This window comes from Pseudophryne corroboree, chromosome 3, assembly GCF_028390025.1.
Source record: "Pseudophryne corroboree isolate aPseCor3 chromosome 3, aPseCor3.hap2, whole genome shotgun sequence".
Lineage (NCBI taxonomy): Eukaryota > Metazoa > Chordata > Amphibia > Anura > Myobatrachidae > Pseudophryne > Pseudophryne corroboree.
In genome coordinates, this window is record NC_086446.1 from 708,019,862 (window position 1) to 708,042,611 (window position 22,750).

At 44.8% G+C, this 22,750-nt stretch overlaps 1 protein-coding gene across 1 annotated transcript in view; it reads right to left on the reverse strand.

Annotated features, from left to right (window-relative positions):
• The window catches only part of LOC135056663 (alpha-2-macroglobulin-like), a 516,386-nt gene that overhangs the window by 274,185 nt on the left and 219,451 nt on the right, over nt 1-22,750 (reverse strand). The window contains exons 17-19 of the mRNA XM_063962107.1: nt 17,973-18,084; nt 10,919-10,991; nt 8,952-9,177 (exon numbers count right to left, since the gene is read on the reverse strand). Of these exons, the coding sequence (XP_063818177.1) occupies nt 8,952-9,177; nt 10,919-10,991; nt 17,973-18,084 (411 nt within the window). The remainder of the gene's footprint in view (nt 1-8,951; nt 9,178-10,918; nt 10,992-17,972; nt 18,085-22,750) is intronic.

Here is a 22,750-nt window from a genome sequence, read left to right on the forward strand (position 1 = left end):
CTGTCCCCCCCATCCGTGGGCGGTGGATGGGAGGCTGATAGCCATGTAATTAAAAAAAAAGAATATTGTTTTTTGTTGTGGAACTACAAGGCCCAGCAAGCCCCCAATGCTTGCTGGTACTTGGAGAACCTCAAGTACCAGCATGCGGGGAAATAACGGGCCCGCTGGTACCTGTAGTTCTACAACAGAAAAAATACCCAAATAAAAACACAACTCGCACACCGTGACAGTAAAAATGTATTAAAACAAACTTACACACTCACACATACTTACCTATATCCCACGCCGGTCACGTCCACTTGTCCAGTAGAATCCAATAGGGGCACCTGTAAAAATGAAAATGATATTTACAAACTTCAATTCACAGGAGGAGAGAGAGAGAGAGAGGGGGGGGAGGAGGGGGGTAGAGAGAGAGAGACTAACCTGCTGCTGCTGCTGGGGAGACCGGCACACACTGCAGGGCCACGACGGGAGGACGGAGCCGGCGGAGGAGGGGGAGAGCCGCACAACACCGCTCCTGTCAGCGGCAGCAGAGGAGGACAGGGGGGGGGGGGAGGGGGCGCACACTGCAGACGCCAACCACCGCCGGGACAATTAACACACACGCACACTGTCCCACACACACACACACACATACACACACACACAATTAACACACATGCACACTGTCCCACACACACAATTAACACACATGCACGCACACTGTCCCACACACACAAATAACACACACGCACACTGTCCCACACACACACTCACACTGTCCACACACACACACACACACACACACACACACACACACACACACACACACACACACACACACACACACACACAATTAACACACTCACACAATTAACACACATTCACACTGTCCCACACACACAATTAACACACTCACACTGTCCCACACACACAATTAACACACTCACACAATTAACACACACTCACACTGTCCCACACACACACACACACACACACACACTTAACACAGACACACTGTCCCACACCCCCCTCTCCCGACAGAAAAAAATTGGGATTTTTGTTTACTTACCGTAAAATCTCTTTCTCTGAGTCCATCTGGGGGACGCTGCGCCGTTACTTGTGGGTTAGAGGTGTGTGGTAGTGGAGTTTGGCACAGAATCTAAAGCTGACTCCTCCCCCCTCTAACCCCTCCCATCTCCTTCCTGCTCAGCCATATTCAGTTAACGTTTAGCCAAGCCAAAGGAGATAGACCAGAATAAAAAATTAACCAATTAAACCAGACAAACTATGGGAGGGATCGCAGCGTCCCCCAGATGGACTCAGAGAAAGAGATTTTACGGTAAGTAAACAAAAATCCCAATTTCTCTGTCCTCCATCTGGGGGACGCTGCGCTGTTACTTGTGGGATTTCCCAAAGCAAGCTAATGAGAGGAGGGAGACGGTGACGGCATAGCCGTCTTCAATATACGACGCCCAACAGAGGCAGTCTCCAAACCAAAGGTATGAAAACGATAAAACTTTGTGAAAGTATGAACTGACGACCAGGTCGCTGCTCTGCACAGTTGCTCAACAGATGCACCACCGCGAACAGCCCAAGAGGCTCCAACAGCTCTAGTCGAATGAGCCCTAATTGAGTCAGGAACCGAAACATGAGAAGACAGGTAAGCCTGTCTTATGGCCGAAGTTATCCAACGGGCCACAGTATTTTTGGAGGCCGGCCAACCTCGTTTTGGAACATCAATTAAAACCAGTAAGTTATCCGTGCGACGGAATGACTCTGTGCGAGACAAATAGATACGCAAGGCTCGAACCACATCCAGAAGAGCCAAATGAGAGTCCTCCCCAGAAGAGGATGTCGGAGTAAAGGCAGGAAGTACAATGTCCTGATTTAAATGGAATGCTGAAACAACCTTTGGAAGGAAAGAAGGTTTAGTCCGTAGAACCACCCGGTTCTCATGAAACACTAACAAGGGGGGTCTGCAAGAAAGGGCCGCCAACTCAGATACTCGTCTAGCTGAGGCAATAGCCAACAGAAAAACAACTTTCTGTGTCAGATAACGGAGCTCAACTGATTCTAAAGGTTCAAATGGAGAGGTCTGAAGAGCCGTAAGGACCAAGTTTAAATCCCAGGGAGGAACCGGAGGGACAAAAGGTGGTTGAATCCGAAGTACTCCCTGCAGGAATGTTTGAACCTCTGGAATATTTGCTAGTTTCTTCTGAAAAAGAACCGATAAAGCTGAAACCTGACCCTTTAGTGAAGAAAGCTTTAGGCCCTTGTCGAGACCCTCCTGAAGGAAAGAGAGTAGGCGAGGTAGTCTAAACAAATGCGGAGTCAGTCTCCGTTTTTCGCACCATGCAATGTAAATACGCCATATTCTATGGTAAATGCCTGAGGTCACCGGTTTCCTAGCTCGAATCATCGTCTGGACAACCGATCGAGAAAGACCTTTTGCCTTCAAAATCTTGGATTCAAGAGCCAAGCCGTCAAAGCCATCCGATGTAAATCTGGGTGGCGACAAGGCCCTTGAAGAAGCAGATCTGGTCGCAGAGGTAGACGAAAGGGATCTCCGACTACCATACTGCGCAGAAGAGTGTACCATTGTCGACGCGGCCAATCTGGAGTCACTAGAATCACTGCGAGACCCTCTCGCCGAATGCGTTGGAGTAGACGCGGAATCAGTGGGATTGGCGGAAACACATATCCCAGTTGAAATTGCCATGGGGCAGTAAGAGCATCGATCAGGATTGCCTGTGGATCCTGCGTCCTTGCTCCGTAGTGAGGAAGTTTCGCGTTGAGGCGAGACGCCATCAGGTCTATGTCTGGCATTCCCCATCGATCCACTAGAGAGAGAAACACTTCCTGATGAAGTTCCCATTCCCCCGGATGAATCGTGTGACGACTCAAAAAGTCTGCTTCCCAGTTTTCGACTCCTGGAATGTGGATCGCGGAGATCACCGGAACCCAGCGTTCCGCCCACGCGAGGATCTGAGCGACCTCTCTCATTGTGGACCAACTGCGAGTTCCTCCCTGTTTGTTGATGTAAGCCACTGCGGTGGCATTGTCGGACTGCACCCGAACTGGTTGACCCTGCACCATGGTTTGAATGCGAATGAGTGCATACCGAATCGCCCTTAGTTCCAGAATGTTGATTTGCAATTTTGACTCCTGATTGCTCCAGCGTCCCTGGAAGTGATGAGTCTGGAAAACTGCCCCCCAACCACTGAGGCTTGCGTCCGTGGTGACCATCATCCAAGACCAGATTGTGAACGGTGCACCCTTTTTCAAATTGTGACTGTGAAGCCACCAGTGAAGAGTCTTTATCGACAAGCGGATCAACTGCAATTCGAGACGTGGTTCCGTCCGAGTCCAACAGTTGAGAATCTGCGTTTGAAGAGGACGGGCATGAAATCTGGCATATGGAACTGCCTCGAAGGAGGATACCATTTTGCCCAACACCTGCATACATCTGAGGACCGACACTACTGGTAAGTGTAACAGGGTTCGGATTCTCGACTGCAGATCCTGAATCTTGTCCGCAGGAAGAAACACCTTCTGGCTGTTGGTGTCGAATAAAAGTCCCAGAAAAATCATCTTCTGAGAAGGGAGTAGAGATGACTTTGGAAAGTTGATTATCCACCCGAACGATTGTAGAGTCTCCATTGTTAACTGCAGGTTCTGAGTGAGAATCTCCGCTGACGGTGCCTTGACCAACAGGTCGTCCAAATATGGAGTGATGTTGACCTTTTGGCAACGAAGAACTGCGACTACATGGCCTAAGACCTTTGTAAAAACTCGGGGAGCCGTAGAAAGACCAAAGGGAAGAGCTTGAAACTGAAAATGCTCCGGCCCGATTGCAAATCTCAGCAGAGACTGATGTCCTATCCAAATCGGGACATGTAAGTAGGCGTCTTTTATGTCTATTGAAGCCAAATATTCCCCTGGCTCCATGGCGGCGATAATTGAGCGAATGGATTCCATCTTGAATTTTTGGGTTGAGAGATACGGGTTGAGAGCCTTCAGATTCAGAATGGGCCGAAACGAACCATCCGGCTTGTCCACAAGAAAAAGACCTGAGTAAAACCCCCGCCCCCTTTGATGAGAGGGAACCGGAATGATTACTCCATTTTGTAAGAGGGTTGTGATTGCCTGAAGAAGAGCTTGCCGTCTGGAGGGATCGTCTGGGAGAGGTGTTATGAATAGTCGGGTTGGGACCGTCTCTTCGAAATCCAACATATATCCTCTGGAAATGACCCCCATTACCCACCGATCCGGTTTCGATAGGAGCCACACTTCCCTGAACTGAAGTAACCGGGCCCCAACCTTCATTGATCCCTCCAGGAGACCTGATACGTCATGCCTCAGGTTTGTCGGCAGGCTTACTGGCCGGTCTGCGAATAGCCTGATATCCTCTTCCTCTGAAAGAGCCCCTTCTTGGGAATCTGGAGGAAGCACGAAAGGATTGGAAGTTACCTCTGCCCTGCGTACGAAAGGACCGAAACCTTGTAGGTTTTGGTTTGTGAGGTGCAGATGGAAGGAAAGGGCTCTTTCCTCCAGTAGAATCTGAAATAATCTTCTTTAACTCTGATCCAAAAAGGAACTCACCTTCAAAAGGCACAGCCGTCAATGTTTGCTTTGAGTCAGAATCAGCATTCCAAACTCTAAGCCACAAAGAGCGTCTTGCAGATACTGTCAAGGCTGAAACCCGGGTCTGTAGTGCAACCGAATCCAACAAGGCTTCACCCACATAAGTGAGTGCCTCCGAAATCTGTTCCGCTACGTGAATGGCTTCCGACGGATCATCCGACTGCATTCCCGATACCACCTGTGCAAGCCATTCATCCACGGCCTTAAGTACCCAGGCACTCGCCAGTACTGGACGGAGAGAAACACCTGATAAAGAAAACATAGATTTTAGTAATGCTTCAATCTTTCTATCGGTAGCGTCTTTTAAGGTCACAGACTGTACCGACGGAATAACCGTAGCTTTTGCTAGATGTGAAATAGGAGCATCTACCTTAGGGGCCGTCTCCCAAAATTTCGTATCTTCCTCTGTAAAAGGATATAGAAATCTTAACTTTTTAGGCGCCTGAAAACGAGAATCCGGTTTAAGCCAGGGTTCTTTTAAAATATCCGCAAAGTGAGAATAAGAAGGGAAGGCCGTAACCTGTCTCTTTTGTCGTTTGAAGAAGGGGGAAGGAGTTTCCTCTACCACCGTGTCCTGAATATTAAGAGTCTGACGAATGGCTTCTATTAACAATCTAACACCTGAACTAGTAGAAGGTTCCTCATCTTCCCAAGCCGAAACTTCATCCCATTCAGGATCTACCTCCCCCTCCTCCAATGGAGATGCCAGGGTGTCCGCCTCCTCACCTGGAAATGCTATAGCGGGTAACGGCTGCGATCGTTTAGTAGCAGTCGAACTGCTGGCAGCATTTACAAACTTATTCAAAGATTGAGTTAAATCAGTGAGGCACTTTCCCATATTTTGGGCCCATAAAGGCTCCACCTGAGTCCGAGCAGATTCAGTCTCCCTAGATTGACGTAAATCTGAAATGGCGTCCACCATGTTTTTAACCCATGGGGGCGTCGGCTGATCTGCGGAACCTCCCTGCTGATCTGTCACTGATGCACCAGAGCATGAAGCACATAAGGTACCTGCGTCAGAACTACCTTTAGCCAGCTTTGAGCCACACTGAGAGCAGGAAAAATAAACTACCGAGGCCGTTTTTCCCTTTGTAGGTCTGTCCGGTTTACTAGTCACTTTTTCCATTCTGAAGGTATACACTAAAATAAAATCACCCTAAACCTTCTGACTAATGAGCTGTGTTAACAATGTACATTAAGGATAGAGTGGGACCTAATCCAGGATAACTGAGTGTAAATCAGAGACTCTCCTTATTAGGTTAATCCCTAGGTGGATTCCAATATGGCCTGTAATCCGCCCTTTGATCAGCCCCCTCTATACTTGCGATTATGTTAAAATTCTCCCCCTGGCAGGCTCCGTGTGTGAAGCGCACAGCGTCCCCCTGTCTCCGTGCAGAAGAAGATGGCGTCAGGCAGATTGGCGCGCGCGCGGGCAGAGCAGGGCGGGAAGCCGTCCCTGCACTGCTGACGTCACCCCGCGCTAAAACCGGAAGTTCGGGCCGCCGCGCGCCGCTACTCACAGCGTCCGCGGCGGCTTCTAGCTGGTCCCCGGGAGGTCAGAAGATTCTCCCGGACCAGTCTGCCATCTGTCCCCACAACCCTCCAGGTCTCTCACTGCGGTTGTAGGGGAGAAATCTCCGGCGCCGCTCCCGCTGGCGGGGGGGGGCGGGGGGGGGGGGGCGGGTGGCTCGTGTAATAAATAAGTGAAATAAATAAGTGAAATAAATAGGGACAGCCCAATACTGTCGGTGACAGATTGTGGCTGTCCGTTACCTTGCTCTGTCGTCGTTAATGTACAAAGGCCCCAGTGACCCAGGTATGGTGGCCTTTCTAGACAGCATCCTCGAGTGGAATATTAGTCCACTCCATCAATACCTGTCACCCGTAAACAGGGACTAGGCATCCTGTAAACAACAAACTAAAAAAAAAAAAAAAAAATCTAGGAGAAATAAAAACTGTGTCTGTACTCCACAGGCACAAAATAAAAACTGAATATGGCTGAGCAGGAAGGAGATGGGAGGGGTTAGAGGGGGGAGGAGTCAGCTTTAGATTCTGTGCCAAACTCCACTACCACACACCTCTAACCCACAAGTAACGGCGCAGCGTCCCCCAGATGGAGGACAGAGAAACTATAAACACATGTAAAGCCCGCTCACCTGTTAAGGCCGCGCACGCGCGCACCTCCGAGGTCTCAGTCGCGCGCACGCGCGATCACGTACTGTACAATGTGCAGGGAGGAGGGGGGGAGATGAGGGGAGGCTCCTGGCTGCCGCTGCCTGTCCAGTGTGACAGGCACAGCAGCCGGGGAGACAGGGAGACCGCCGCAGGTAGCGCCGGCGGAATCCCTGTCGCATGGAGTTGTTGTTGTTGTTGTTGGAGCTCTGTTGGGGCTTCCACGGCGCCCAGGGCACGTGCCCTGCTCGCCCCGTGCTAGATACGCCTCTGCTGCCCAAAGTGGAGTCATCTTTTCATATGAACCAACCTATTGTGGTGCCTGTGGCTACTCGTGACTTGGAGGATTCCGAGTTACTAGATGTGGTCAGGGCTTCGAAGGTTTATGTAGCCAGAACGGCTAGAGTCAGGAAAACTGAGTCGCTGTTTATCCTGTATGTACCCAACAAGCTGGGTGCTCCCGCTTCAAAGCAAACTATTGCTCGCTGGATCTGTAACACGATTCAGCAGGCTCATTCTGCGTCTGGATTGCCGCTTCCAAAATCAGTAAAGCCCACTCCACAAGGAAGGTGGGCTCTTCTTGGGCGGCTGCCCGAGGGGTCTCGGCATTACAGCTTTGCCGAGCAGCTACTTGGTCAGGTTCGAACACTTTTGCAAAGTTTTACAAGTTTGATACCCTGGCTGAGGAGGACCTTGTGTTTGCTCATTCGGTGCTGCAGAGTCATCCGCACTCTCCCGCCCGTTTGGGAGCTTTGGTATAATCCCCATGGTCCTTACGGAGTCCCCAGCATCCACTAGGACGTTAGAGAAAATAAGATTTTACTTACCGGTAAATCTATTTCTCGTAGTCCGTAGTGGATGCTGGGCGTCCGTCCCAAGTGCGGACTTCTTCTGCAATGCTTGTATATAGTTATTGCTTAAATAAGGGTTATGTTTGGTTGTATCAGGGTTGATCTGATGCTCCGTTGTTGTTCATACTGTTAACTGGGTAAATTTATTACGAGTGATACGGTATGATTGGTGTGACTGGTATGAGTCTTGCCCTGGATTCCAAAATCCTTTCCTTGTACTGTCAGCTCTTCCGGGCACAGTTTCTCTAACTGAGGTCTGGAGGAGGGACATAGAGGGAGGAGCCAGAACACACCAGAATCCAAATTCTTTCTTAAAGTGCCCTGTCTCCTGCGGAGCCCGTCTATTCCCCATGGTCCTTACGGAGTCCCCAGCATCCACTACGGACTACGAGAAATAGATTTACCGGTAAGTAAATTCTTATTTTATATATATATATATATATATATATATATATATAATGTGGATATTATGGGCGGCACTAATACAGACTCCACAGCGTGTGAAGAAGAAGATACTTTAATCAGCCAACATGTTTCAGGGACGTAGCCCCGTCCTCAGGGCCAGACATATATATATATACAGATATTTGCTGTATATATATATATATATATATATATATATATATATAATTATCTATATATATATAGTTAACTATTCAACTCAAGAATCATTTTGTTTTGCTTGCTCTTAAAATATTATTCTTAAGTGTCATTTCTAATGTGGTTGACGCATTTCACACAACATTGGCCCTCATTCCAAGTTGTTCGCTCGCTAGCTGCTTTTAGCAGCATTGCAAACGCTAGGCCGCCGCCCTCTGGGAGTGTATCTTAGCTTAGCAGAATAGCGAACGAAAGATTAGCAGAATTGCTACTAAATAATTTGCTGCAGTTTCTGAGTAGCTCCAGACCTACTCCTATCTTGCGATCACCTCAGCCCGTTAAGTTCCTGGTTTGACGTCACAAACACGCCCTGCGTTCGGCCAGCTACTCCCCCGTTTCTCCAGACACTCCTGCGTTTTTACCTGGCACGCCTGCGTTTTTTAGCACACTCCCTGAAACCGGCCAGTTACCTCCCAGAAACGCCCCTTTTCTGTCAATCACTCACCGATCAGTACAGCGACTGAAAAGCGTTGCTCAAACTTGTGTAAAATTGCTTTGTTTGATGTCAAAATACTTAGCGCATGCGCGCTGCGTACCATGCGCATGCGCATTTTCCACCTAATCGCTGCGTTGCGAAAAACGGCAACGAGCGAACAACTCTGAATGACCACCATTGTCCTCTTGTTTAAGGATTGTACTTACCAGACTACAGTTCTGCACGTAGCTAAAGACCAGGGCTTGGATTGTAAATTTCTCTCCTTGTACCACAGAGTAGGGTACTATCAGGTCAATGAAGTGAGGTTTGAAGGTGGTGAGCCCAACATCCTTTATCTCACTAAATCCAGACTTCCCGAAACAAAATGCATCAGTTTCCCACTTAGTGATACTGTCTGGGGTAGTCAGGTTCAGTACTGCTTGTCCTGTAGGGCTATAAAAGAAGAATAGATCTGTGTTATAACTAATGTTGTTAAAACTAACATGCAAAACTAAATCTGAACCAAATGCAGTATTACAGACTTCGAGTAAAGATAGCAGCAGGACTATTGTAACTTTGCTATTCTACAAATATCTCTAGCATCCCAATTGTATCCTGTTCGCTGGGTTTAGCCAAACTCACCAGCTACTCAGGTGCATTTTGGTCACCAGGCCCAGCATGGTTCACAGCATAAGTCCAGTTACCATAGACTGATCCTGATTATCTCAGCCAGTCCAGTCTGGCTTCATGCTAATGTTGCAGTAAGCATTACACAGTATGCTGCATTCATTCCAGAGACTCTCTCCTTGCCTGTCACATTATAACCAGATGCCTAGTACCTTATGCGCAAGTCATACAAGAAGCTCAAGCTTCCTGCATCTAGTGTCACCAGCCGTACCACCAACATGGAATACTAAGTTATCACTGAGCAATTCAGCATTGCTCCATTGCGGGAACAGCTGCTTCAAAAAGCAGCTGTCCCCATGATCAGCAACCCTGCTACTTCTAGAGCAGCATTACTTACCTTCCCCATCGCCAGATTCTCCATTTGTGTGACCTGAGGTCACGCATGCACAGTGCCGCTAGGCAGACAGTGAGGAGGTGGTGGAGGAATCCGCTCAGATACCTGTTCGCATCACTGTAATTCCTTCCCATTGACATAAACTGAAAGGTTATCAAGTATTACTGCAATCAGAGCTATAAGATGCTCTCCTTTGAGGACCATTTAAAGTGCATGTTGTCATGACACCAAGGATAGTAAGGAGGATTTTTTTTATAATTAGTCGTTTTCTTTTTTCTTATATTACCCCTCCCCCACCCTCTTTCCCCTCATCTAACTCCTGAATTACTATGGACTAAAACAGGGCTGGCCAAACCAGTCCTCGAGATCTACCAAGAGTTCACATTTTCCAGACCACCTAGCGGGTGCACAGGTGTAGTCATTACTAATTAAGATGTGCTGCATTCATTCCTAACTGACAATTCTACAGATCTCCAGGAGGCCTGGAAAATATGAACTGTTGGTAGATCTCGAGGACCGGTTTGGCCAGCCCTGGACTAAAATGACATGACTAAAAATCGAAAAGATGATGGTACGTACTCTGGGGATCTAAATGTTTTTGATTTTATATAAGGGTTGTGTTTCTTAATATTTATGTTACATCTATGTTAGTTTTATTAGTTTGAAGTGTGGCGCTTCAGTTTAGTGTCAATGTTCCAGCATTATATACTAATGCTGTTCAAAGCAGCATAGTATGCTTTAAAATAAAATACATATTTATTCCACCATCAATAAATTAGCGTAACAGGGGCAAATTGTATTTCAGTGTGACACAGTGATCAAGTGCATCACACGTTAGAAGGAAGAAATGATGAGCAGGAAATTTGTGCAGCATATTGCACGTGCAGGTTGGGTATGGAATCCCGGGGATCCTGGCCGCCAGAATGCTGGCAGCGGGGCGAATGCAAGAAAGCCACTTGCAGGCTTTGACACCCACGAGTGGGAAGGAATAGCCCTGGCGCAGCTGTCGGCATTCTCGGGATCCCGACCGCCGGGATAATAACTACATCCCGCACGTGTTTAACTCAAAAGTGAATGCATCATGCACATTAGCAGGTTGTGTAAATAAATCTTAAATACCTGAGGAATTGGAGTGATCTGGTTCCATGAAAGCTATAACTGAGAACTACTTACCCCACAGAAACTAAGTCAAATAACCAGGTGTCTGGGAAGTATGTTCTTGCGAGACGCTTGTTCACCTCTTCACCTTTTCCATGATATCATAATGAAAGCGATAGGCAGATGGTGAATGGAACAGGGAATGAAAGAAAAATAAATTGCAAATGTTATATTTCTAATGGGATTGAGTAATATGGAAAACAGCTCCATAAATATCATCTAGTACATTTGTAGCACATCTTGGATCAGACTAATTGTAAATTTACCTCAGTTTTTACCCAAGCTATATTTATACAACTTACAGATAACTCGAGACATATAACAGAGGAGCACATACTGTAATACTACAAAAAAAAAAATGCAAAAAAAATTCTATGAACAAAGTTAATTTGTGATGATTGTAATGTGTATGTTTTGAGAAAAAGATCCTACATAACCGAATAATGACTGTTTTTTTGACGCATTACAAAATAAGCTTTTCAGAGTTGCATTTTGACCCTTTCATGCATAAGGGTCACTACAATGGACAGCTGTTTATAAGTAATTATCTCCTAACAAAACTATCTTTTGAAATCAGCAGTGCACTGTGGGCCTGATTCATGTTTGTAAATTGTAAGTAAAGCAAAACATGCAAGTAACTTTGTGTCTGGAACAAACCATGGGGGTAATTCTGACCTGATCACATGGCTGCCTTTTTTGCTGCCCTGCGATCAGATAGTCGCCGCCTGCAGGGGGAGGGGAAAATGCTGTGCAAGTGTGTGTTCACTTCATGAGCAGAGCTGCACAAACATCAGTTTGTGCAGCCTCTGCTCAGCCCACGACTTACTCTGCCGCTGCGATGTAATACTGCTGATCGGGGCCGGAGCTGACGTCAGACACCCTCCCTGAAAACGCCTGATCCCGCCTGCGTTTTTCCAGACACTCCTGTAAAACGGTCAGTTACCACCCACAAACGGCCTCTTCCTGTCAATCACCTTGCGATCGCCCGTGCAATCATTTTTTTCGCACCATCCCGTCGCTAGGTACTGATGCCCAGTGCAGTCGTCCGATGCGTACGCATGCGCAGTTCAGATCTGATCGCCCGCTGTGCGAAAACGCAAAGCAGCGATCAGGTCTGAATTACCCCCCATGTTGCAAAGCAAGGGAAGCAAATACATTTACATTTTTTTCTGTGCAGGATAAATACTGGTTGCTTTTGTATGTAACACACAAATGTTAGCTTTATTTTTACACTGCAATTTATATTTAATTTTGAACACACCCCACCTAAATGTAAATCTCTCTGCAAATATTACATATGCCACACCTGCAGAGCAACATGGTTTTCCCAGTTGCTGGCTTTTTTGTTTAAGTGACAAACATGAATCAGGGCCAGGGTCCTCTTCTAAGGACCTCTGCTAAACTTAGAAGGTTTGCTACCTAGTGACAGTTTTTAATTCCAGCAAAAATAAAAATAAAATGGCAGAGAAAAGTTCACCAGCATCGAGCAATTCAGAGATTTCTGTAAAATCTGTTTACTCAAAGATAGCAGAGTAGGCAAAATAAATACATTCAAAGAAAGTAACGTTTAGGGCATAATATGGTAGATATATTGCTCAAATGCTCAATTTATTTTTTTCGCCGTTAATGTAAAATCATATGTACACTTCAGATCCATACTGTGTGCTAGGCTTACAGTATCTGGTATATGATAAGGATCCTGACAGCGGAATCCCAATGGATTCCGATAGTAAGTACTGGGGTTGGTGTGCGTGAGGGAGGGTTAAGGTTAGTCTGCAGGAGGGGTGGGTTAGGGTTAGAGTTAAAACACTTACCAAGATCCATCAGGATTTTGACCATTGGAATGCCGCTGTCGGCATTCTGACGGTAAGGATAGTGACTGCAGGGAGTTCGATACCAACCTGCTTATCCTGGCATATGGGCCTAACCTAAATATGTTACTCATATAATAGCCATATTTGCCAGTTTTGACAACTGAAAGCCTTTGTGTCTTTGGTGCTTCTCCAACTTTCACACCAAATTCAAATTCAGTCAAATTTAGTTCACATAAAAGTGAAAAAGGTTAACTTTCTAGGTATGAAGCAACTCAGAAGTAATGAAAATATTTCTGTTATAAACTCTGAGGACATATTTGTGTCTGGATGAATATATCCATAAATAGGCATAACAAAAAGTAGTATTTCAACTTTGAGGAATTTTTGCTTCTGGAGAAAAATAAGCAACATGATAAAAACAAATTGGAACTATACCAGACTTTTGTTTTTTCATATTCCCTAACTTTTTTGCAAAAAAAAACCCTAAAAAAATCTTTCACAGTTTAAATACTGTTCCATGATAATAGGGATTCTTTTTCTGTTGGAGATGCATGTTGTCTACTCAAGTAGACACGAGTATAACTTCTCAAGTTATGTAGTTAGAAAAAAAACTTTTTGGGGTTTCTATAAGTACTGCAGACTAGTAAAAAACATTAAAAAATATTACATTAGGATATCATAATTTATGCATAGGTTATTGATCAATGGGTCGACTTGAAAAATGTCGACAGTGTCTTGGTCGACCCCAAAAGGTCGACATAGGGAAAAGGACAACGTGGTAAAAAGGTCAGCAAGGGAAAGGGTCGATATGAGGTTTTTTTGTTTTTTTAAATGTAAAAAAAATAACTGGGAACACAAATAGTGAATTATGAAAAAGTAAAAAATAAAAAAATGAAAAAAACTCACATCGACCTTTTATTGTGTTGACCATTGCCATGTTGAGCTTTTGACAATATCAACCTTTTGTCCATGTCGACATAAGACATGTCGACCAATAGTGGTTGACCTATTGACTGTTGACCTTAGTACTGTCGACCTATCATCTGGATACCCATGCATGACAGGGTATCTAAATAAGTAATTTAAATAACATCAGTGTAATAATACAAGAATATACTGTAAATATACAAACAAGAACATTGTACATGTGAAGAAGTAAATGAAAACAAAAACGTTGCAGATTAATGAATGTATGCAATAAATAATAGGATTTTAATTACCTACCGGTAAATCCTTTTCTCGTATTCCGTAGAGGATGCTGGGGTCCACATTAGTACCATGGGGTAAAGACGGGTCCACCAGGAGCCATGGGCACTTTAAGAGTTTGATAGTGTGGGCTGGCTCCTCCCTCTATGCCCCTCCTACCAGACTTAGTATAGAAACTGAGGAGACGGACAACTTAGAGAAAAGGAATTTACACAGCTAGTGGCGAGATTCACACCAGCTCACACAAAACAAGGCAAACCAAGCTAACCAGCTTGAAAACTCAGCAACAGCTGAACAACATTACTTAAACAAGTAACAACACAGTACTTAACCAAGAACAAAGCAGTACTGAACCAAGGAGCTACTGCAGGATAAAAAAGCGCTGGATGGGTGCCTAGCATCCTCTACAGACTACGAGAAAAGGATTTACCGGTAGGTAATTAAAATCCTATTTTCTCTTATGTCGTAGAGGATGCTGGGGTCCACATTAGTACCATGGGGATGTACCAAAGCTCCCAGAACGTGAGGGAGAGCGCGGAGGCTCCTGCAGAACAGATTGACCAAACTTTAGGTTCTCAGAGGCCAAAGTATAGAACTTGTAGAACTTAGCAAACGTGTTCGACCCAGACCAAGTAGCTGCTCGGCAAACCTGCAAAGCCGAGACACCCCGGGCATCCGCCCAGGAAAAACCCACCTTACGAGTAGAGTGGGCCTTAACGGATTTTGGACACGGCAATCCTGCCGTAGAATACGCATGCTGGATAGTGAACCTGATCCAGCGAGAAATCGTCTGCTTAGAAGCAGGACACCCAATTTTCTTGGGATCATACAGGACAAACAGAGAGTCCGACTTTCTGTGATGAGCAGTCCTCTTCACATAGATCTTCAGAGCCCTTACAAACATCAGTCAGTAGCAACTGGCACCACAATAGGTTGGTTGATATGAAAAGCCGACACAACCTTTGGAAGGAACTGCTGACGTGTCCTGTGCTCAGCTCTATCTTCATGGAAGATTAAGTAGGGGCTTTTACAAGACAAAGCCCCCAATTCCGACACACGCCTAGCAGAAGCTAAGGCCAACAACGTGACAACCTTCTACGTGAGAAACTTGACCTCAACCTACTGTAAAGGTTCGAACCAATCCGATTGCAGGAACTGTAACACCACGTTAAGATACCAGGGTGCCGTAGGAGGCACAAAGGGAGGCTGGATGTGCAGAACCCCTTTCAAGAAAGTCTGAACCTCAGGGAGGGAAGCCAGTTGTTTCTGGAAGAAAATGGATAAGGCCGAAATCTGGACTCTTATGGAACCCAAACGCAGGCCCATATCCACGCCTGCTTGCAGGAAGAGGAGAAACCGTCCAAGTTGAAACTCCACCATGGGAAACTTCTTGGATTCACACCAAGACACATACTTTTTCCAAATTCGATGGTAATGTTTAGACGTTACTCTTTTCCTAGCCTGTATCGGGGTAGGAATAACCTTGCTCGGAATAACACTCCGAGCTAAAATCTGGCGTTCAACCTCCATGCCGTCAAACATAGCCGAGGTAAGTCTTGATAAGCGAATGGCCCCTGTTGCAGAAGGTCCTCGCGAAGAGGAAGAGGCCTCGGATCCTCCAGCAGTAATTCCAGAAGATCCGCGTACCAAGCCCTTCTTGGCCAGTCCAGAGCAATGAGGATCGCCTGAACTCTTGATCTTTTTATTAGTTTGAGAATCCTTGGGATGAGTGGAAGTGGATGGGAACACATACACTGAGTGGAACACCCACTGCGTTACCAGTGCGTCCACCGCCACTGCTTGTGGGTCTCTTGACCTGTAACAGTATCTCCGAAGCTTCTTGTTGAGACGTGAGGCCATCATGTCTATTTGAGGTACACCCCAAAGTCTTGTCACCTCTGTGAACACCTCCGGATGGAGGCCCGACTCTCCTGGATGGAGATCGTGCCTGCTGAGGAAGTACGCTTCCCAGTTGTCCACTCCCGGAATGAAGATTGCTGACAGCACCACTGCATGCTTTTCTGCCCAGAGGAGGATTCTTGTCACCTCTGACATCGCAGCTCTGCTCTTTGTTCCGCCCTGTCGGTTTATGTAGGGCACCGTCATTACATTGTCCGACTGCACTTGAATAGCCTGATCTTGCAGAAGGTGTGCCGCTTGTAGAAGACCATTGTACATGGCTCTTAGTTCCAGGATGTTTATTGGAAGAATGGATTCCAGACTTGACCACCTTCCTTGGAATGTTTCCCCTTGGGTGACTGCGCCCCAACCTCTGAGACTTGCATCCGTGGTTAGAAGGATCCAATTCTGAACCCCGAACCTGCGGCCCTCTAGAAGGTGAGGCAGCTGTAGCCACCATAGGAGTGAAATCCTGGCTTTCGGCGACAGACGTATCCTCTGGTGCATGTGTAGGTGAGATCCCGACCACTTGTCCAGGAGATTTAGTTGGAAGGACCGTGCATGAAATCTTCCGTACTGTAGAGCCTCGTAGGAGGCAACCATCTTCCTCAGAAGGCGAATGCACTGATGGACCGATACCCGGGCAGGCTTCAAGATATCCCGGACCATTGTCTATCACCAACGTTTTCTCCACTGGTAGAAACACCCTCTGCACTTGCGTGTGGAGGATCATCCCTAGGAAAGACCATCTCCTTGTCGGCTCCAAATGTGACTTTTGAAGATTCAGGATCCAGCCATGATCCCTGAGCAGTCGAGTCATGAGAGCAAATTAACACATTTAGAAAATACAGTATACTTAGCCGAGATGGGAATGTAGTGTATAACCAATAAGATTCATAAGGAGATTGCTACTTATTTCAATTAACTTTTACATACTGTACTGTACAGTATTCATTTATCTAGTGTTGTATTTCTAGATTGGCATTACAGGTGTGCCCTCACACACTGCTGGTGAAGTCACACCAAATAGCCCCTCTCGTGTGCCAGGTCCCCGACGACTCAATCATGCTGAGTGGCTTTTTGCTCAAAGTGTGTGTCCTATTTACAGAAATTTACTCGGAGCGACAAAGCTGTATTGCTAGACCACTGTGATTTGTGACATTTCTACAGATGAGACTTCTTACCTACATTTGCCCGTGGGTGCGCTCGTACACTGTGTATGCTCTTGCGATCCATAGGATTGCATGGTGTGCACACTCCCGCGAATGCGTAGCATCCAGGTGCGAATAAGCGCACCCACGATGCGTATTCACACAGTGGCCAGGATCGTCAAGGACAAATCTGTACATCTGTGGGTGACTGAGCCTGAATCTGTGCAAGAAGGTCTCAGAAACTAATAGCTACAACTTTCCTCACACCAAATTGTGCTTAATGTGGGACTTTGTACATGTGCAAAACCAATTCCTGTGTGGTTAATACAACCTGTTGCCTCTACTACACTGTGTGTGGCTTTTGCTGACGCTGTGATGCGTATAATTCACAAATTTAAGAAATATACCTCACGGAGCATTTCAGTCGCGACGGATGTCTTGCTCCTTTTGGCGTATATAATAGACAATAGGGCGGAAATTAACTAAAAGTCTATTTGGGTCGATGTTGATTGATTTTTGGATGTTGCTGGGTAAATTTTTGATCCATTTTATGCTTCAGGGTCTAAATCACACATTTACTAACAGATGTTTTTTGACATCCTTAAAAAAAACCTGTAAAAAATCATGTTAGTAAATGTGGGTTTAGGGGGGTATATTTACTAAATTGATTTCGGTCGATGTTTTGTTGATTTTGTATTTCAGGGTCAAAATCCCACATTTACTAACAGATGATTTTTGACATTTCTTTTAAACAATGTCAAAAATCATCTGTTACTAAATGTGTGATCTAGACCCTGAAATACAAAATCCACCAAAATCAACTTTTAGTAAATATACCCCACGGTGTATTGAGGACACATCTGTATATACAGTATACATTTTTGGCTCATTTGAAGGTATGTAAAGGTAAGAACAGTTTTAGAATAATATAAAATAGTTTTAGTTATAGCTAAAGTTTTCCTTTCACCAGGATCTGGATTATGTAGTGTTGTACTATACCTTCAGTTTTACGTTGTTTATTTCTCTTTGAAGAGCGGGCACCGATTTTAGCTGCAGCACATCTCACTGGTCTCTTTAGCCGAGTGTTGGTAAACACTTTTAGATTATGTGCCTGTATAAGAAAAAATTATGCTAATAGTTAAATAAAATATAGTATTAGTACTGTTTATTGTATATACTGTAGCACCACTAATTTATGCTGCATTGTACAAAGAATATATGTCATTTAGGCCCTCATTCATCTTCATTAGCAGTTTTGCTAAGATTGCAAAACTGCTAATGATAAAATAGCATGCTATCAATGTTCAGATAGCTGGTATTCTAGTAAGTATTCTATTTGAAACTAGTGTCTTCTGCTAATCTGTAGGTCCACTTGGACAATTGAAAGGGGCAGACTAGATGGACCAAGTAGTTCTTACCTGCTATCACATTCTATGGGGGTAATTCCAAGTTGATCGCAGCAGGAATTCTGTTAGCAATTGGGCAAAACCATGTGCACTGCAGGGGAGGCAGATATAACATGTGCAGAGAGAGTTAGATTTAGGTGTGGTGTGTTCAATCTGCAATCTAATTTGCAGTGTAAAAATAAAGCAGCCAGTATTTACCCTGCACAGAAATAAAATAACCCACCCAAATCTAACTCTCTCTGCAAATGTTATATCTGCCACACCTGCAGTGCACATGGTTTTGCCCAACTGCTAAAAAAATTCCTGCTGCGATCAACTTGGAATTACCCCCTATGTTTCTGTATATAACCTTTTTGTCTTACTTCTACGTGTATGCCATTGCTGGGTTCTAACTGATCTTGTTGTTCTTTCACTATATGGTAGGTCACTGTGGCATGTGATCATGTAGAATTCATTGATGATCTTGAAATGAATAGCCTTGTTGATGGGTAATGCCTCCTCTTCTGTCTTTCACTTCTTAATTTATATTTTTCCTCAGATACAATTGCATCACATTGGGCCTAATTGAGATCTGATCGCTGGGCTGCGTTTTTTGCTGCCCTGCGATCAGATAGTCGCCGCCTACAGGCGGAGGGTTAAATCGCTGTGCACGTGTCACATCCTCTCTGTACAGTACACATAACATCACATCTTGTCTTTCTTTACTCTCACACCCTCTTGACAGAGCCGGCCCTAACCAATATGATGCCCTAGGCTAGATTTTGGCTGGTGCCCCCTAGCTCCACCGCTAGTTCCGCCTCTGACCCTGCACCCCTTTCCCAGCACCATCACCCCCCACCCATGGCAGTCCTTTTTTTGTTTTCCTACCCCCTGTAATTTAAATAAGAACAGTGTGCACATTTGGCCTTACACATATGCCGCACATTATTAGTGCCCTTATACACATAATGACACACATAGTGCCCCTTACACATATGTTACACATTATTAGTACCCTTATACACATAATGACACACATAGTTCCCCTGACACATATGTTACACATTATTAATGCCCTTATACACATAATGACACATGTAGTTCCCAGCGTGAGTCAACTGGCAGCTCTGCTAACGTCTCTGCTAACGTCGGGTGCCTATTTTTTACGAAAATGCATCTTATTTGCATTGCTATGTGGCTAGGATACACAAGCAGCTTCTGCTGATTAAAATGATATGTGGCATGCCTATATACTGTGTGCTACTGTGGTTGTATCTGCGTACGAAATGCTACAGACAGAATATAGGCATGCCGCATATCATTTTAATCAGCAGAAACTGCTGATGCCCCTAGGCAAACCAGATGCCCTAGGCAATTGCCTAGTTTGCCTATACCTAGGGCCGGCTCTGCCTCTTGACATTGGCCAAAATTGCTGGGTGATCATATCATATAACCCATTAAGAACCTAGCAATCTGCTGGACCATTATGCAATAGGTAGCATCTATCCTTGTGTATCAATGCCTATTTTCCTATAGATTGTAAGCTTGCGAGCAGGGCCTTCCTACCTCTATGTCTGTCTGTTTATACCAAGTCTTGTTCTATTACTGTTGTTCTAATTGTAAAGCGCAACGGAATATGCTGCGCTTTATAAGAAACTGTTAATAAATAAATAAATATATAAATAAGTGTGCAATTGCATGTGTTGCAGGGCTGCACAATAATCAGGTTGTGCAGTCTCTGCGCAGCCCAGGACTTACTTGTCCAGTGCAATTGAATCCTGCTGATCAGGGCCGGAGCTGACGTCAGACACCCTCCCTGAAAATGCTTTAGCCCGCCTGTGTTTTTCCGGACACTCCCTGAAAACGGTCAGTTGCCTCCCACAATCGGCCTCTTCCTGTCAATCACCTTGCGAACGCCCGTGCGAATAGATCCTTCGCACCAACCCGTTGCTAACCAGTGAAGTCTGTTGTAGCCGTCCGACGCGCCAGCGCATTGCGGTGCACATGCATGCGCAGTTCGGATCTGATCGCCCGCTGTGCGAAAATGCACAGCAGCGATAAGATCTGAATTAAGCCCATTGTTTTAAATCACATTCTAAACAAAGTAATTCATTGCTGTCACCAACACATATTTCATGTTGTAAAAAGTAAAGGGAAAGAAACTCTTGAGTTTTTTGGGGGGCACTCTTCTGGAAATTATGACATTTAAAAATGAACCTTTATTAAATTGATTAAAATGGATAAATTTTCCAAACACAGACAAAGACTGACATCAACATGTAACATAAATATTGATAAAAAGTTATCTCACAGCATAATATGCTGAGCAAAGAATAAAAAATTGGCTCACAGTATGATAAGTAGAGATGTGCAGCGGAAATTTTTCGGGTTTCGTGTTTTGGTTTTGGATTCGGTTCCGCGGCCGTGTTTTGGATTTGGACGCGTTTTGGCAAAACCTCCCTTAAAATTTTTAGTCGGATTCAGGTGTGTTTTGGATTTGGGTGTTTTTTTTCAAAACCCCCTCAAAAACAGCTTAAATCATAGAATTTGGGGGTCATTTTGATCCTATAGTATTATTAACCTCAATAACCATAATTTCCACTCATTTCCAGTCTATTCTGAACACCTCACAATATTATTTTTAGTCCTAAAATTTGCACCGAGGTCGCTGGATGACTAAGCTAAGCGACCCAAGTGGGCGGCACAAACACATGGCCCATCTAGGAGTGGCACTGCAGTGTCAGACAGGATGGCACTTAAAAAAATAGTCCCCAAACAGCACATGATGCAAAGAAAAGAGAAAAAGAGGTGCACTGTGGTCGCTGGACGGCTAAGCTAAGCGACACAAACACCTCAATATCACAGGAATTATTCGTTCTAATCAATGGTATTATTGGTCCAAATCACTGGAAGAAAATAACAAAATCACAGGAATTATTTGTTCTAATCAATGGTATTATTGGTCCAAATCACTGGAAAAAAATGCCAAAATCACTGGAATTATTTGTTCTAATCAATGGTATTATTGGTCCAAATCACTGGAAGAAAAATTACAAAATCACTGGAATTATTTGGCAAGATCACTGTAATTAATAATTATAAATCACTGATATTAATTGGTAAAATCTAGCAATCGCCTGCCTAGTGAAGTGGAATCTAGATGGGATTTTGTACCGGGGACACAATAACTTAATCAATTGCCTAAATCCCACTGCACTAAAGGCGGAAAATGGGCACACATCTAACAGCGCACTGATTATACTGAGAACTGATTATACTGATCACTGATGATACTACGGAGAACTGACACTGAGCAACGAGAACAGCACTGGACTATTGTACTGTAGTGTACTGGTCACCACAATGCAGCACTAACACTGAGCACAGATATAAAGCACTGATCAGGACACTAGAAGTGACACAGAGCTGCAAGATACAGCAATGGCCTACTGTACTGTACTACTATATACTGGTGGTCACCACAATGCTGCAATGTACTACTATATACTGGTCACAACAATGCAGCAGATATTGAGCACTGATCAGGATACTAGAACTGAGTCTGACACGGAGCTGCAAGATACAGCAATGGCCTACTGTGCTGTACTATATGTATACTGCTGGTCACCAAAATGCTGCACTGTCCTACTATATACTGCTCACAACAATGCAGCACAGATATGGAATGGATACTTGCAGTGACACAGAGCTGCAAGATACAGCAATGGCCTACTTTACTGTACTACTATAATTATATACTGGTGGTCCCCACAATGCAGCACACTAAGCACAGATATTACCAGGTGTATCTCACACATCACTCAGTACAGATTACAGGATGTATAATCAACAGGTGTTTAACACACGTCGCACAGTACAGTATACAGGGTGTATAATCCCCAGGTGTATCTCACACATCACTCAGTACAGTATATAGGGTGTATAATCACCAGGTGTATAACACACGTCGCACAGCACAATATACAGGGTGTATAATCCCCAGGTGTATCTCACACATCACTCAGTACAGTATATAGGGTGTATAATCCCCAGGTGTATCTCACACATCGCTCAGTACAGATTACAGGATGTATAATCACCAGGTGTATAACACACGTCGCACAGTACAGTATACAGGGTGTATAATCCCCAGGTGTATCTCACACATCACTCAGTACAGATTACAGGATGTATAATCACCAGGTGTATAACACACGTCACACAGCACAATATACAGGGTGTATAATCCCCAGGTGTATCTCACACATCACTCAGTACAGTATATAGGGTGTATAATCACCAGGTGTATCTCACACATCGCTCAGTACAGATTATAGGATGTATAATCACCAGGTGTATAACACACGTCGCACAGCACAATATACAGGCTGT